At 34.4% G+C, this 16,895-nt stretch overlaps 1 protein-coding gene across 3 annotated transcripts; it reads right to left on the bottom strand.

Moving 5' to 3' along the window:
* Nucleotides 1–1,718: 1,718 nt before the first annotated feature.
* On the bottom strand, nt 1,719–5,781 carry LOC120170268. Of its 3 annotated transcripts, none has more exons than XM_039178252.1 (9): nt 5,326–5,781; nt 4,882–5,031; nt 3,958–4,136; nt 3,535–3,819; nt 3,391–3,449; nt 3,255–3,291; nt 3,036–3,107; nt 2,398–2,719; nt 1,719–2,270 (listed from the first exon to the last, which is right to left on the bottom strand). In XM_039178252.1, the coding sequence occupies exons 2-9, from the start codon at nt 5,002–5,004 to the stop codon at nt 1,815–1,817; spliced, it is 1,533 nt and encodes a 510-aa protein (XP_039034183.1). In that variant the 5' UTR covers nt 5,005–5,031; nt 5,326–5,781; the 3' UTR covers nt 1,719–1,814. The 3 variants fall into 3 exon arrangements, with proteins under 3 accessions (XP_039034183.1, XP_039034179.1, XP_039034189.1); XM_039178248.1 differs by having other exon boundaries at nt 1,721–2,270; nt 4,847–5,031; nt 5,326–5,779; XM_039178258.1 differs by lacking the exon at nt 3,958–4,136 and having other exon boundaries at nt 1,721–2,270; nt 4,847–5,031; nt 5,326–5,778.
* Nucleotides 5,782–16,895: the final 11,114 nt, after the last annotated feature.

Raw genomic sequence — 16,895 nt, forward strand, 5'->3', positions numbered from 1 at the left:
ATAAGTTGTTATCCTCCAAAATTTTAGAATTTACCCTTTGAATTATTGAAATTTCATTTTAATTAGATATTATTTAAATCAAATTATAAGGTGGGCAAATAACTTGACATACTTCTATTATAATAAAAAAAAGAAACTTGATGAAATAAACTAAGATTTAATTACTTGTAAAATATTCAGGTAGTATAATATAAATAATATAAATTCGAGTTTGAGGCTGAAAAAGGACAAAAAAAAAAAACTTACAAATGGCACAAGTGGCGAGGGTTATGCACAATTCAAAACGAAGGATAAATAATGCTGATATTTTTACACAAATATCACCATAATAGATATTAATTATAAAATTGGCACCTCCTTTAAGAATATTTACAAAACTAACACTCAGATTTTTTATACATTAGGTAAGGAGCGGTGCAGGGGTGTGCCTTCGACCACGTGGCGTAAAGCGCGGTGCAGAGGACGCCTTCTTGCAAAGGGTGTTAGATCAGGAAATATAGTCTGAACGATACTTGATAGGGAAATATATAAGATTAGGGTGATATTTCGAGAAAAACGCCTTAATAATCCATCCATATATATATATATATATATATATATATATATATATCTTGCAAGCATTTTGTGGAAACCTCTACCATTTTTCTTATTTTCTGATAAATGTGTATGTATGTTTTGTTATTAATGTTTATAAATTGTTTGAATTCATCGAGTGATATAATAGTTAAAAGAAATTCGTCACCCGAACCGTCACACAAGACAAGATGCATCTTCATAACAACACCTTGATTTTATGTGATATAAATAAGTACCATTTTAGAAATTAATATTTTGCTTGATGTATATTTGATAAATAATTATTAAAATGAGTATTATTTTAATAATTTGTCGACTTTTGTCCACCGTATGTTTTGGAAGAAAAGAATCAAGGCGTGGGGCATGCCGTATTTTGATCGATAAAGACATGCAATGCAACTGTGCATGTAGTAAGAAAATTAAATTTTAAATGTATAAAAAGTTGAAGTATACTTTTAATTAAAATAATATTTATTATTATTTGGTACCAGGAAATATTTAGATCCCTGTCTTTGAACGCTGAACCTTAACTCCAACGTATTGTTAACTAAAATATTATTATTATTATTTTAATGGGGTTGTGGGTACTGGCTTTCCATTTTTCCAAGATTCTTCCCGCGTTCCATATCTACGGCTAATAATGCTGTTCATGAATTAGTCACATTACGTAATGCCCCAAAACTTCCACGTTTTTTCTTCTTTATTTTTCCTATTTTAATCTTTTATTTATTATTTTTTATAATCATCGGTATTTAATTTATTAATCAGTAACAGTAACCATAGTAAAGACTTAGATTGGTAAATTCTAATGATGGAAAGATCATATTTTATAAAAAATAGAAAATAACATAAATCAATTTCAATATCATTGTAAGACAGAACAATGATTCAAGTTATAGATTATGATGTTAAGGCATTATGTACTTTGGCTGAAGGCTCATTGTGGGAGCAGGATTTGTTTTGCTTCCACTTCTGAAAGAAATCAATATAATTTAACCTCCCTTGTTACAGTAGGCTCCAATGTCCCTGCAAATTGCATTTTCTACTAAATTAACGGATCATATTAAAGCTGAGATGGCTACCAATCAATTACTTTCCATTTTCATATAATATATCTATATATATATATATATAGATATATATATATAAGACGACGACAGGAGATCACCCTTCCAACTCAAAAACGAGGCTTTTCCCCATCTTGGTTTCTATCCCGAAGAAAAAGAATTTACTTCAACCTAATTTGCTGCTATAATTTTAGATACATTTGTGCTCGACGATGTTGTGTTGTTCCTGCCGTTTGTGCTGAAAATGTTTTTGCAGCTCACTCGTTTCATCGACAATAGCATCTTCGGCAACAGCGTCTTCACAAACACTTCCTCCCTTCGGGGGCGGTTTGCATAGAGTATCCAAAGAACTAGACAGAGCAAAACTCCGACGGAGATTAACCCCAATCCTGCATTTACTATCTTGAGGTGATGCTCCAATGGACGGCAGTAATTCAAAGTGATATTCTGAAATGTCTCCCGGACAAAATCGCAATTTTGCAGGCACAGTAATGGTGGGGTATAGTGCTCAAGAGCATAACTCTCATTGACCGCTGCCACCAGCTGTGTGAATCTGTCCGGCGTAATCCTTCCAGTGGTGTTGCATACACCAGATTCTGATACCATGCACGTGTAGTTCTGCCATACCTGAAAGATAAAAATGATTGAAACCAAATGCGGTCGAGTTTTTCTTGCATGCAAGAATATAAGAGCTGTTTTTATTGCAGGATGAAGGTTTATCCAGAAACGGTATTATCGAAGTTGACAGACATACCAGAGAAGCATTTGCCATAGAAACCTCGTAAGACCCACACTGCCGATCTTGGAGCTGAGAGTCAAATGGGTAACATAAAGGAAGCATGGGAGGCCCAGACTGATTGTAGTAACGATCGTCATCTGGGGAAAGATCTGCATTGGCAATGGAGTAAATGTATGTATTGACAACATTTACTATACTAGTGATGACTTGTTTGCTTTGAGTGAGTGTATGGTTTGTCGTTCGAGGATCAACACAAGGAAGGATATTGCTAAGAGCGGTCTCCGCCTGGGGATTTTCCACCCATTCTTCCATGGCCATACAAGTGTCAGAAATTGTACTGAAACACAGAAGAGATCATACATCCATCAGATAAAATGTAGCCAAACAATCGTATATGACGTTAAGGGAGGAAACAAAGGAACAGCAATGACATGGAGGAATTAATTTGTTCGGACAAACTGCAGATGTCAAAGATGAAATATTGTCAAAATTGTTTCAGCAAGCAACTTTGAAGAATAGTACACAGGGGAGCCAAAGCATTTTGTATATAAACAAACAACAGGTATGATGGATGCCAAACCAGGTTTTAGATTCTTTTACAAGTAAGCAAAAATGTACAACTTTGGAAATCTTTCACTGATCCGATATCTTACTTGTTCATGATTACAAAAACTCCATAAAGAATGAATGTAACAGCTACGAGTAACCATCCGCTGACAATGAATCTGCAACAAGTGATTGGTAGTGTCAGAAAAAAAACATGTGAAGTTGTAGTAGAATTGAAAGAAGAGAATTCGCCAAGGACCACAGGAGCTGTTTAGTTTCAGAACATGTTTTTCCACTAAAACTACACTGGCCCCAAAAGAACTTACATGTGAATGGCGTGTTGGTGCCCTAGAACAGACAGCACTGCAACAAAATAAGGCACAAATTTCAGATTTGCTTCAGCCATGTAAACGATAAAGAACAACGAGATAAAAGTCATCAAAATCTTCTGTCGATACTTACCAAGACCAAGCAGAGCCAAAACTAACATCAGAGCTGCCACTGTGATCAGTGCTGATCGCCTGAAAACAAATTTAAAATTGGCCAACTAAGTATTAACGTGTCGATATGCGAATTAGTTCTAAAGTGAAGAGGTGGGGACCATACACAACATTGAAGACTCTTCTTATTGTGACAGCATTTTCACTGGTCTTCTCGGTAAGTGTATCAGCTGCTGTGTTTAGATCTATGTTCAACTTGTCAATATTGGTCATAACATCAGAAGGAAGGAACACCTGAGCCACACTAATGGTTTTTGCTAGAGATAGGTACTGTGTAACATTTTTTAATATCTGCACAGTGTAGTCTGACTGGTTTACAACATATTTCAAAGTATGCAACACTTCATCATGAAATTCATCTTGCCCAACAGAAAGAAGAATACATCCCGTCCTGCTCAGTAAGAGATTCGGGGTCAGAAAAAACTAGCCTAAAAGAGGTTAATATATTGCTTACAAGAAAAAAAATGCACATAAATAAAAAGCTCGACAAAGATCTTAATCCTAAAAGGTTTCAAGTTTGGATTATTACGCTACAACACTGGTGAACAAAACCAGCATTATAAGACAAATCCTTTGGGAGCGATCTGATCTTTTTCCTTCGATGTTTAGTCTCCATCCACAACAATGATATACCACAAGAACCAAGCCAAAAGAAACAAACCATAAGACAGCGAAAATGAATCCAACAGCACCTGTAAATCCAACAGACTGCAGATACCACAGTCAAAAATGCCGATTAGAGGTAAGTTGAAACATCTTAGTGTAATGAAATCTCAATAATTCATGCAAATTGTAGCTTTAAAAGCACTGTGAGTGCGTCATAGATAAAAAAATGGCCTTGTTAGCAAATGCTCATAGTTCATCTAAGAAAATCTGCTACCAGCTCAACCGTATTTACTTTTAGAATAGCCATAATCCTCCTACCTTAATTCATGCAAATTGTAGCTTTAAAAGCACTGTGAGTGCGTCATAGATAAAAAAAATGGCCTTGTTAGCAAATGCTCATAGTTCATCTAAGAAAATCTGCTACCAGCCCAACCGTATTTACTTTTAGAATAGCCATAATCCTCCTACCTTAATTCATTGAAAAATCCAGAAGAAACATAATACAGTTCTTCTTCTAAAAGATTAATAAAAAAGGTGCTGACTATTGTCATACAATTTCTCTAGCATTTAAGTCCCAAACAACAACACTAACCATTTCAAATTCTATCAGTTTCCCTCCACCATATCTGTCGATATTAAGATTCCAGTCTCATTTGACATAGATTCTAACTTCAGAGATACAGTCTTTACAAAGTCTATTGTGATATTAGCATTTCAACAATACTGAGGATAAACCAACTCTTAAAGCAATTAGATTCAACAAACCAATCCAAAGACTAACGAGAGAATGCAGGGTAGAGCCAAGACTTTACCGCCCAGTAGTGCCGGTTGGTAATATCCCACCCACCGAGATAATGCTTGAAATGGAGAAGAATGTCCGGCCTATTTGTCCTTTTGGCTGCCAAAACCAGCGTATTTGGAGGCTCATCATTTGTGGGAGCTGGTGCTTGTGCCAACTCAGATATTCCATTCTTCCATGGACCTAAATTCACCCCTCCTGCATTCACAAGAAACCAAAAACAAAATTGAGATATCAAACATCAATAAAGATCAATCCTTTGTCTTGATTACATAGGATAAGAACTTAAAGATCAAAATAATCATTTGAGATATAGTTCACCAGGAAAAACAAAATAATCCAAGCACCCAAAATTCCATTTCTCTTCCAGCAACCAAATATAAAAATAAACAGCAAATCACAACAGAAACATATATGAATAAAAAATCCAGTAACGTTGGAGATTAAACAATAACGTCCCAAAGCAAAAGAGATGTTAAAAAAAACACAAACCAAAAATGAACTTGGTATGATCCGTGATTGGTCCGTCTCGACCCGAAACTGGAACAGAGAATAAACAGCCCAAGCAAACGAGAAGCAATAAAACGAAATGTCCAAACAAAATCCTCTCCATTTCCGGGCTTTAAGCAGAACTTCAATGGAAACTCATACTTATCATCCCAAGACAAAAAACCCAGAAAAACCCAAATCTTAGGGACATTCCCAGGATCAAAAAACCACAACCCAAACCAGCAGTGGCAGTGTGAAAAGAAACAGAAGAAGAAACTCAAGAGATTTCAGGTTTAATGAGTTGATACAGTATTATAAAGAAATATATTTAATGGAGGGGATTGATTTGGAGACAGAGTCACATGGAAAGGAGGAGACTGAAAAGGCGGGTGGGAACAGTATTACTTCTTAACCAATCTTTTCATGTACCCTTTGCTTAAAACTCTCTTTAAAAGCTTCAAGCTTAAACCTTTGCCAAGCTTATATAAGCTAAACAGCGGGTTTCTTCGTATAAATATCCCTTTTTTTCAAGTGGATTAAGCAAAAGAATAACATTTAACAAATTACAGTGTCAAAATCAGCTGCAAATGGGTTTCCATTTGCTGCTTTCTACCCACTTGTTTTGTCCTTTCCTACTTTTACTTTTGGCGTGATATATCATTCACCCTTCATGTTTTCTAACTACTTTATAACACTAGTGCTTTCAAACTCTCTTTTAACTTTAATTAATTACGATAATACCGTATTAAATACTTTTTAATTTTATTTGGTTGAGTTTATCAACATTAATTAAGTATTATTTTGTTTTTAGTTATTATACCCCGTTAAGTGAATTTAAAATAGTTAATGTTTTAATGCCCTCCTTTATACAAGTTATGGATTAAATCATAAAAAAAAAGTTAAAACTTTAACATTCTTTTTAATTTTTAATAAAAATTAATACTATTAACAATTAATTAATATAGTGAAACAAGATATTATTATGTTTAGACAAGATCCAATATATTATGAGTAAAGTAAATCAAATTAGAAAAACATCTCTATAATTAAACTTCTATAATACGAATAAGAAATTAAGATTAATCAATTGACATATTAATAAAAAAATTTAATGGCAAAAAATATCGCAATATTATATAATGATTTTGACATCTATTCTTTTTTAGAGTATTTAAACCCTTAATGTTTTATTTGTGATAAAAAAACTCTAGCGGTTACCTAAATAAACACTTTAACATTTTTTTAGTGTCTCGAGTCTTAATATTTTATTTTAAGATAAAAATATACAGTTTTGGAAACGCTGAGTATTTGTTATCTAACTATTAAAGATCTTTTTATTTTAAGATAAAATATTAAAACAAAAAAAAAACTTATTGTTAAATTAATTATTATAATATTTTTATCATAATTATGTCTTAGAAAATAGCATCGAATGGGCAAAATACAAAATATGGTATTAACTCACCTATTTATGTAATCATTTTCTTAATTTTAATTGATATTTAAAACTTTGATGTAAACACAATCTCTGTCGAATGGTGGTTCCGTTGTGATTAGGTGCACCGCAGCATCATGATCCTACGAATCTGTTACACTTGTAAAGACGTTAGTGGGGACCCGTCCACAAACTTTGATAGGATCTGATGGTTAGATACAACGGTCTGATATGACTCAAGCATATACGCGTAGATTTCGTGTGTAGAGGATTTTTTGATAATCTATTATAATAATCGGTAGGGCGCGTGTTGATAAACGAGACACGTGACTAAAGAAAGCGGGAAGGGGTCCCGCCTGCTGACGAACCATGGCGACGCCGTGAAAAGCAACTTAGTCGGTCAAGGATGCTATGATCGCCGCCGTTCATCACGCGGTTGATTAGTGGTAAATGTGAATCGGGTTCGGTTTTTCCTTTTTTTATATATTGGCTCCGGGATTGGAGAACCGCTTTTTAGATTCAACGGTTTAGCCGGGCCTTTTGGTTTGGATCAAATAATTTTAAAATAAAATTATTTCTACTTTTTCACTCCTTTGCTAACAAGTAATGTTGTGCGAAAAGAAAACCGGATAGGTTGAAGAAACCGTTCGCTTTGTCTGATACTTCACATTGAATCGGTTCATATGGGTTCGATTAAAAAGTTTTAACAATATTGAGTCTAATAGTAATAGAGTGAAGAAGCTTATCATATTAAATTTCGCATTCTCTACTAATATATATATATATATATATATATATATATATATATATTCACTTAGCTTATACGTTACAAGATTATGTAACCAAAGATTATTAGAGTCTTTATATTTATTTTTTAATTTAAAAAATGTCATTATATAAAAAATGAAATAATAGCAAATAAAATTTAGTGATAAAGAGTGACATCAATTGATACTTTTGGCGATTGATCAATAAATCTTGATAAACCCAATATTATTGCTTTAAAGGCCAAAAGCCCATTTCTATATAACTTGTGTTTCTAGCTTTCTCTTGCGTAAGATGTCAACGCATTAACTTTACATTTTTTTTATCATTTTGTTATTAGGGTAAACTACACCAAATATTATTGAACATTAGATGATGTATCGTTTGTTTTATTGAATTTTTAGTTATTTCAATAATAACGTTAAGTTTTGGTTTGGACTTCAATTATATTATTGTTGTAGACACTTATTTTCGTCTGGATTTACTTTTTTTATATATTATTTTTTTATAGTAATATAATATAATTTTTGAAAATGTCTTTTGAAAAAATATAATTTTTAGAAAACGGTTTTCTAAAATATATATATTATATAGTATCGAAAATATTTCGGAAATATATATATTATATAGTTTTGAAAAATATTGAAAACATATATAATGTATAGTTTTTGAAAATGCTTTTGAAAATATATAATATATAGTTTTGAAATCATTTTGAAAAAATATATATAATATATAGTTTTTAAAACATTTTTTGAAAAATTATATAATATATACTTTTTAAAATATTTTTGAAAAAACTTATATAATATATAATTTAAAAAAACAATTTGAAAAAATTTATAATATATAGTTTTAAAAACATTTTTCAAAAACTTATATAATATTTTTAAAATCATTTTTGAAAACTATATAATATCTAGTTTTGAAAACTTTTTTTAAAAATATAATATATAGTTTAAAAATATTTTTGAAATATAGATTATATAGTTTATATTATATTATTATTATTATTATCATTTTTATTTTATTTTATTTTATTTTATTCATTTAATTTAATTTAATTTGTTTTGTTTTTTTGGTCCAGATCCAATATCTTCAAGTCCAAGTCCAACAGGGGTCCAAATGGGCACGGGCCCAGATCCAGGTACTGACCTGCCTGATCCAGCAGGCCAAAACCGGGCACCCAACGTGTAAATTGGGTAAACCAAGGACCCGAAGCATACTAGGGTTCTACAATCAATCAATAACGCCGCACGGGGGAGTTATACAGTCAAAGGGAGAACCGGCCGACCGGGAAAATCGGGACTGCACCATCCCGGGATTCCCGGCCACGTGAAACAACGTTAGGCCCGAAAGATACGGGAATGACCCCGTAACCACAGGAAACAACCCCGGTGGAGGGCTATATAAATACAAACAGAGGGTACACCGGGGGATCATAAAAGCCAAACCACAAACACCAGAGAACAGACATCGAACAACACACTGCCAACAAAAGAACCATCAACATTGGGAACACAACCAACGACATCAACAGTACAAAATCATAACATCCACAAATACAAGCCAAAGGCCGAAGCGTCTCAGTAAACAAACCAAAAAGCACACAAAAAACCAAAAAACACAAAGGCAACCCCGATCTAAGACCAGAGAGGAGAAATCGGTCGGAAAACCGAAAGGTCATTGTGAAAAAGGGTGAGAACCGAAGTTTCTTTTTTAGATCTACGAGTGTTGGGGTCTATTTTGGTGATTCGGACATCGAATTTGGTATCGGGATGGTCGGGATAACTTATTGGGCTAGTTTGGTTTTTTCCGACCGACTTCCCATCAGTGGGAACCTGCTAGAGAGAGGGCAAAGAGAATTTGAGTTCTCTCCCCCTTAGAGAGAGAAGAGAAATAGGTAAAATGAGGGGGCAATGGGTATTTGGGGGCTTTATACAACCCGTGAGCACCGACCCGCATCTAGGGTTCGTGCGTTTCTGAGATAAAAAGTGTAAATTCCTTTTTGGTCCCTCGAGCTTTGTAAGGATTCATTTTGGCCCATAATTCGAATTTAGCTCTGATTTCTCTTTTAATTTTGTTCCCCAATTTTATTTTCTGTTAAAATGGAACCTTTTCTTATTTTCATGTTTTATTTATTTCTTATATTTTATTTTAATTTCGTATTATATATATATATATATATATATATTTATTATTATTATATATATATATACATTTATTATTATTAATTATTTACTTCTTATTCTTTTCCCTTTTATTTTATTTTATCTTATATATATATTTGGTTTATTTAATATTTTTATTATTTTATTTTTATTTTATTTTTCCCATGATTTATTTGGATTTATTTTTCCTTTTTTTCTTTTGATTTATTTATTTATTTATTCCCTCAAACATTTTTTTTACTTTATAGAGAAATTTCAATCGATCAAAGGTAAGCGATTCAAATCGAATGTTTTAAATTTTAATTTCAAATTTTTGCAAATAAAGACAACTGACAAATTAATTAGTATTGAAAGGGCGGTTCAAGAGTGCTAATCCTTCTTTGACCGTAACCGACTCCCGGACCCGACACATTTCTGGTAAAATGCAGATCAGGTAAGATGGTATCCGATCCACCTAAAGTGATCGGTGGTGACTTCAATCCATTTGTTCACGTCGAAGTCCAATTCCGGGCCCAACTGAAAGACGTTCGCGACAGTTTGGCGACTCTGCTGGAGACAGGTAAGTGAGTCAGGTCGAAATTATTTTTCAATTGTCTTTTTTTGTGAAAATAGTAAATTTAAATTTATTTATTCGATTCCAATTATTTATCTTTGATTATTTTTCAAGTAAATAGTTGTACTTGCGTTTTTTTTAATGATTTCAGATTTTTCAAAATTGTCATCTCTAGCTCTATATTCGAGCTCTGAACCCTTTTAAGTGGGGGCAAAAGTGACGCCTTCGTGGGAATTTATTCTCCGTATGAGCCTAGCAAGTAACCTTCGGGATTCATATACCTTATGTCTTCGTGTGAATTTATTCTCCGTATGGGCATAAGAGAATGTATCCTCTCAAGTTTAACTTAGTCCACATAAGCTTGTAATGGGCTTAGGACTAAGAGTTTGGCAAGCCCAAGGGGGCACCAGCAAAGAGAACTCGGGTACCATTTTAGAACCTAAACCGTGAGAGTACAGGGAATTAGAGCCCACCCCAAAACCTCATTCCAAACCCTAGGTTGCTTTGATTTTATTTCCTGCTTTACTTTTTGTTTAAAGCATGCGAACTAGACAAATATGCGGTTAGGATTTGTTTGAAATTAGCATGCGAGATAGAGATCATGTCCGGGTAAGAACAATAAGCATATGGGGTAGGACTTTTATTTTCATGATTATTTTTTATTATTTTCACCTCACTAACCTTTTCATTTTTCTTTTCTTTTCTTTTATTTTCATCTTTTGCATCATTAATTCAAAAGAGGTATTGATCCACCAAAAACGTGTTTGTTAAACATAAATAATCTGCATTAATGGACAAAGAGTTATAATACAAGATATGAAAAGCTCATAAGTCCAGCTATGGTCAGAAACGACTCGGAATGGACCAGGTTTCCACCAAGCTTGTCAAAAGTCAACTTTTCCAAAATGGGATGGCGAAAGTTACAGGGGCAGGACAAGAAAAAGGTTACTGAACCAGAGAGTCCTTTTAAAGATTACGAGAACAAGATGGTAAAACCCTAGTTGAGCTGGATGCCACTATTGACAAGTTTAAAAAGCAAGCTTCGGATAGTTCCTATCGATGGAGGACTCCAATGGTGCTTTCATTAGGAATGTACTCAGAAGAGAGTGAAAGTCAGAGATGCAGTCATTCAAGACATTTTTGGGGCAAGCAGCTCATCACTTGCACAGTTTAGCCAAATGAGCCGGAATGATTCGATAGGATACTTAACCGGTGACAGAAAAAATACGGAAGAAGAATCAACCTGTCAGAGGTTGTTCGGGATCTATACCATCAAAATGTTTTTTGTCTCTTCAGATGTAACACTTTTGTACCCAATGAGGATTGTTTATAGTAACAAACACGTTTTTGGATCAATGCCTCGAACATTTCATACATCATGCATTTAGACATATTTTGCATTTTGTTATTTTTCTTTACATTCGTATTAACTAACAGAAACATGTCTCATCGAAAGGAACACATGTTGGATACACTACCTCAAGAATTGGACACACCCTATCCGCATAACACCTGCCTGAAAAAGAAGAAGATGGAAGCAAGAATCGAGAAAATCGAGAAGAACATGGCAAAATTGCATAAAGAACTTGAAGATAAGATAAACCAGAGTAGTCTGAGTACTATGGATACAATCATGAAAAGCCAAGAGTCATTGGTCATTCAAATTATGGCCAAGTTATCCAGTCTACAGCAAGCGAGTGCACCTGGGGCAGGTTCATCGGAAGGGGTAAATATATCACATACCCCACAAGTGATTATCACACCTGAAATCTTACCGGAACTTCAAAGGGACTTATCCACTGCAAAAGCAAAGACCCCATATACTGCTGAGATACAGACTGCTGTATTTAACCCTAAGAACAATTCGGGTTATTACCATGTATCGGATTTGGACGAAAAGGTCAAAGAGAAGAAGATGGAGGAAAAAAACAAACAGTTAGAGGACCAAATGAAGGTAGTCAAAGGAGACCATGACTACCATGAAGTCGATGTCGCAAAACTCAGTCTAGTCCTAGACTTAATTCTTCCTCCGAAATTCAAGTCCCCGGAATTCTAGAAATTTGATGGGAACAATTGTCCATCCGCTCACATATCCATGTTCTGTCGAGAGATGACAGAATATGGAGAAAATAACTAACTCCTGATCCACTGCTTCCAGGAGAGTCTGTCGGGCTTAGCCATCCGATGATACAACCAGCTAAGTCAATCAAATATCAAGACCTGGAAGGACCTGGCCAAGTCATTTCTGGAACAATACAAGCATGTCAATGACATAAGGCCAAATTGAGTTATGATACAAAGCATGAAAAAGAAGCATAACAAGAGTTTCAGGCAATACACACAAAGATGGAGGGACTTGGCTGTGCAAGTTCATCCATCTTTGGATGAAAATGAAACCCGGAAGCTTTTCATACATACCCTAAAGACTCCATACTTCGGACACTTGGTTGCGATCACATCAGAAAGCTTTTCAGACTTGGTTATGGCCGGAGAAATGATCGAGTCGACCATAAAACAAGGTAAAATTAAGGATGGGAATGCCAGTAGGAAAACTCCTATGCGAGAGAGGGATGGAGAGATTAACAATATCAACCATGTCAGTAAAGGTCCAAACCAAAAGCAAATGCAGTTGTATTGTCAGGTACTTATAAACAAGATTCCAGAGAACCCAGGAAAGAAAGGGAACATTTTGACCCTATTCTCATGACTTATAAGGACCTTTACCGGCAACTTCTTGACACCCACGTAGTGTCACCATATCAGGTGAAACCTATGAAGCCCCCATACCCCAAGTAGTATGATGAGAATGCTCATTGTGAATATCACAGCGGTGTCCCAGGGCACACAATTGAGAATTGTTATGCATTCAAGAGAGCCGTGTAAAAGATGCGTAATCAGAACTGGATTGACTTCAACAACTTGGAGGCATCCAAGTGAGGAAGATCATTTCATCATTCGAGGCTTTTTGTTTGAATTTGTGTTTTTTTTTCATATTTTCTCAAAGTTTTGTAAGAACATTTAAATAAATTTGTGTTATTTTAAAGATGGTGAGCAATGAATCACATTTGCAAACTTGCAATTCTTCGAATATCAATTGAATTAAAAAAATTCTGTGAATGCTTCAGAGTTACAGATCTTTGACGAGGTAACATGATCAAAAACTGATAAAACAATGACTTTTGACCTTACCTAGAATATGCACTCAAGCACCGTACCCTTATCTTGCAAATAACCAATGTGGCCTTCTCTCTTCATAAGCCTTGGTATTTAGATATGCATATGTGCGAACAACATGGGGAATCGTTTGCATATGATAATTACTATACTTTTTGTTTAAGACGTTCAGTGATGATCATGATCTTTACAAATGGAATAGTCGAGTAGGTGAATCTAGTTTAGGTCAGTTGCTTAGAAATTGAACTCTAAAGATGAGATTCCTTGACTTTCAAAAACACCTAGACTATAATAGGTTCTTCTTGACAAACTTAAGAAATTGGACCCATATACCCAAATTCTAATATTATAAATATACAATAAAGCTTGAGCTGTCCCTCTAAAGCAATTGGTTAAACGCCCCGACTTTATGGATAAGATTTAACTAGCCTGAAATAGGAGATTATAATATACAATAAAGCTTGAATTGTCCTTCTAGAGCAATTGGTTAAACGCCCCCGGCTTTATAGATAATATTCAGCTAGCCTGATAAAGGTGATTATAATATCTATATTAAGCTGTCCCTCTAGAGCAATTGGTTAATCGGCCCAGCTTTATGGATTTAGCTAGCCAAACAATGGCAATTTTAAATAAGGAGTTTCGGTAAAAATGGACTAAGAGAGTTAAGGAACACCTGTTATAGTCAATTTCATACGAGCACTCAATGATTTCATTTTTAGACCGATATTTTTGCACTACCTTTGTTAGAGGAGCCTACAAAGCTTGAACAAATGGAAGATTTCAGAGGACCGAAATAGAAGGTCTAGTAATTGATTATGCTAGTTGCGTCATTTTGTTAGCATCCGATTAAAATACCAAGCCAAAGAAAAATCATGTTACAATAACCGAAAAATGACATTTTTTATGGTTGAAACCTTAGGTCAACCTAAAGCCAACTCATCCACTTGAATATTTGTCAAAGAGCTATAACTCTGAAAGCAATAAAAGAGCTATTGATTCTTTTGATATTCTTTGAACTCACATTTATGATTGTATTCGATTGCGAGCCTAGATTAAGGGGTAATATTTTATAGAATTATTACATTTTCATCTGTTTCTCTCCTAAAATAAGAGAAAGGAGAAAAAACACTTTCGAACAGGACAATTTCAAATATGAAAAGTCTTTAAAGCCGAAGCCCAAGAAGAAAATGGGGCACGATCGATTCCAAGGACCAGATTGGCAGACAGAACGAGACTCCGTCCAAGACTGACTCATGTTGCATGCATCTTAGACATACTTAAGTGCATTACATTTATCATTTTTCATATGCATAATTTTTTGCAGCTTTAAGAGTCAAGTTTCGACTTCATACTCGATTCGAAATCTCCTTTAAAGATCAATGGTGGTTGCTTGACTCAACAGTGAGAAGCTACACCTCAACCGACTTGACATATCTACAGATCTCAGAATCAATTTCAGATGGGTTCGAGAGCCAATTCAGAACGAATCCAGATCAGCTTAACTCAATAACGAGTAGCAGGTTTTCAGTTAACATTTTTAAGCCAGATTTCAATTCCACGATGAAAGATATCCAACTGACAGAATTTATCAGTGAGCTTTCCCATGAAGGGGACTTATCTAAAAATCATATTACTTGGTTCGAACCCACTCAAAGGAACCACCTAAAGAATTATGATTGGCTTAGACCCGTGAAGGGAAGTCATTTTTTTAAAGAAACTATTGGCAGCATAGCTCAAGGCGATAAGGGCTATCTGCCAACAAAAGACCTTCGAATTTGACTACGCTCAGCTCCAAGGCATATCATTTATAGCATAACTCAAGGCTAGAAGGGTTATCTGCCAACCAAAGACCTTCGAGTTCGACTACGCTCAGCTCCAAGGCATATCATTTGCAACATAACTCAAGGCTAGAAGGGTTATCTGCCAACCAAAGACCTTCGAGTTCGACTACGCTCAGCTCTAAGGCACATCATTTGCAGCATAACTCAAGGCTAGAAGGGCTATATGCCACCAAAATACCTTCGATTTCGACTACGCTCAGCTCCAAGGCATATCATTTGCAACATAACACAAGGCTAGAAAGGTTATCTACCAACCAAATACCTTCGAGTTAGACTACGCTCAACTCCAAGGCACATCATTTGCAGCATAGCTCAAGGCTAGAATGACTATGTTCCACCAAAAGACCTTCAAGTTCGATTACACTCAACTCCAAGGCATATCATTTGCAGCATAACTCAAGGCTATAAGGGTTATCTACCGACCAAAAACCTTCGAGTTTGACTACGCTTAGCTCCAAGGCACATTATTTGCAATATAGCTCAAGGCAAGAAGAGCTATTTGCCAATAAAAGACCTTCGAGTTCGACTACGCTCAGCTCAAAGGCATATCATTTGCAGTATAACTCAAGGCTAGAAGAGTTATCTGCCAACCAAAGACCTTCGAGTTTGATTACACTTAGCTCAAAGACGCATCATTTACAACATAACTCAAGGCGAGAAGAACTATCTGTAACCACAAGACCTTCGAGTTCGATTTCATTCAGCTAGATGACACATCAATCATACTACTGTTCGGTTGCAGTCGAGGTTTTCAAGTCGAGAAGAAGACCTATGTTAGTCGTGTCTTAGTGACAAGAAACTGTTTTTCAGTAGCATAGCTTAAGTCGAGAAAAGCTATTTTTCAACGAAGACTTTTGGAGTTCGATTTTATTCAGCTCGAGGGCCTGTCAACCACATGGTAGAGTCAAGGAATTACTTTCCAGTTGAATTTTTAAACCAAGGTCTTTAAATCGAGAAGAAGACCGAAGTGGACTATAATTTGGCAATAAGAAGACCATTCCAATTCAAATTCCGAACTACGGCTTCAATTCCACATCATTTCAAGATGGACTCGACTTCGCGACGGAAGAGTCATTCGTAACTTAATTCGACAGGAAGTTATTCTTCAACTCCACCGAACGAAAATTTGTGTCTTTTTATCTTTGTCCTATTTTTTGTTCCACGGAAAAGGACAAAGAGTGGCAGCTGTAGACACTTATTTTCGTCTGGATTTATTTTTTATATATTATTTTTTATAGTAATATAATATAATTTTTGAAAATGTTTTTTGTAAAAATATAATTTTCAGAAAAACAGTTTTCTAAAATATATATATTATATAGTTTCGAAAACATTTCAAAAAAAAATATATTATATAGTTTTGAATTTTTTTGAAAACATATATAATGTATAGTTTTTGAAAATGCTTTTGAAAATATATAATATATAGTTTTGAAATCATTTTGAAAATATATATATAATATTTAATTTTTAAAACATTTTTTGAAAAATTATATAATATATAATTATTAAAACATTTTTGAAAAAACTTATATAATATATAATTTTAAAAAACATTTTTGAAAAAATTATATACTTTATAGTTTTGATTTTTTTAAAATATAATATATAGTTTAAAAAATATTTTTGAAATA

The sequence above is a fragment of the Hibiscus syriacus genome, unplaced genomic scaffold (assembly GCF_006381635.1).
Source record: "Hibiscus syriacus cultivar Baekdansim isolate YM2019G1 unplaced genomic scaffold, ASM638163v2 tig00003041_pilon, whole genome shotgun sequence".
NCBI classification, from domain to species: domain Eukaryota; kingdom Viridiplantae; phylum Streptophyta; class Magnoliopsida; order Malvales; family Malvaceae; genus Hibiscus; species Hibiscus syriacus.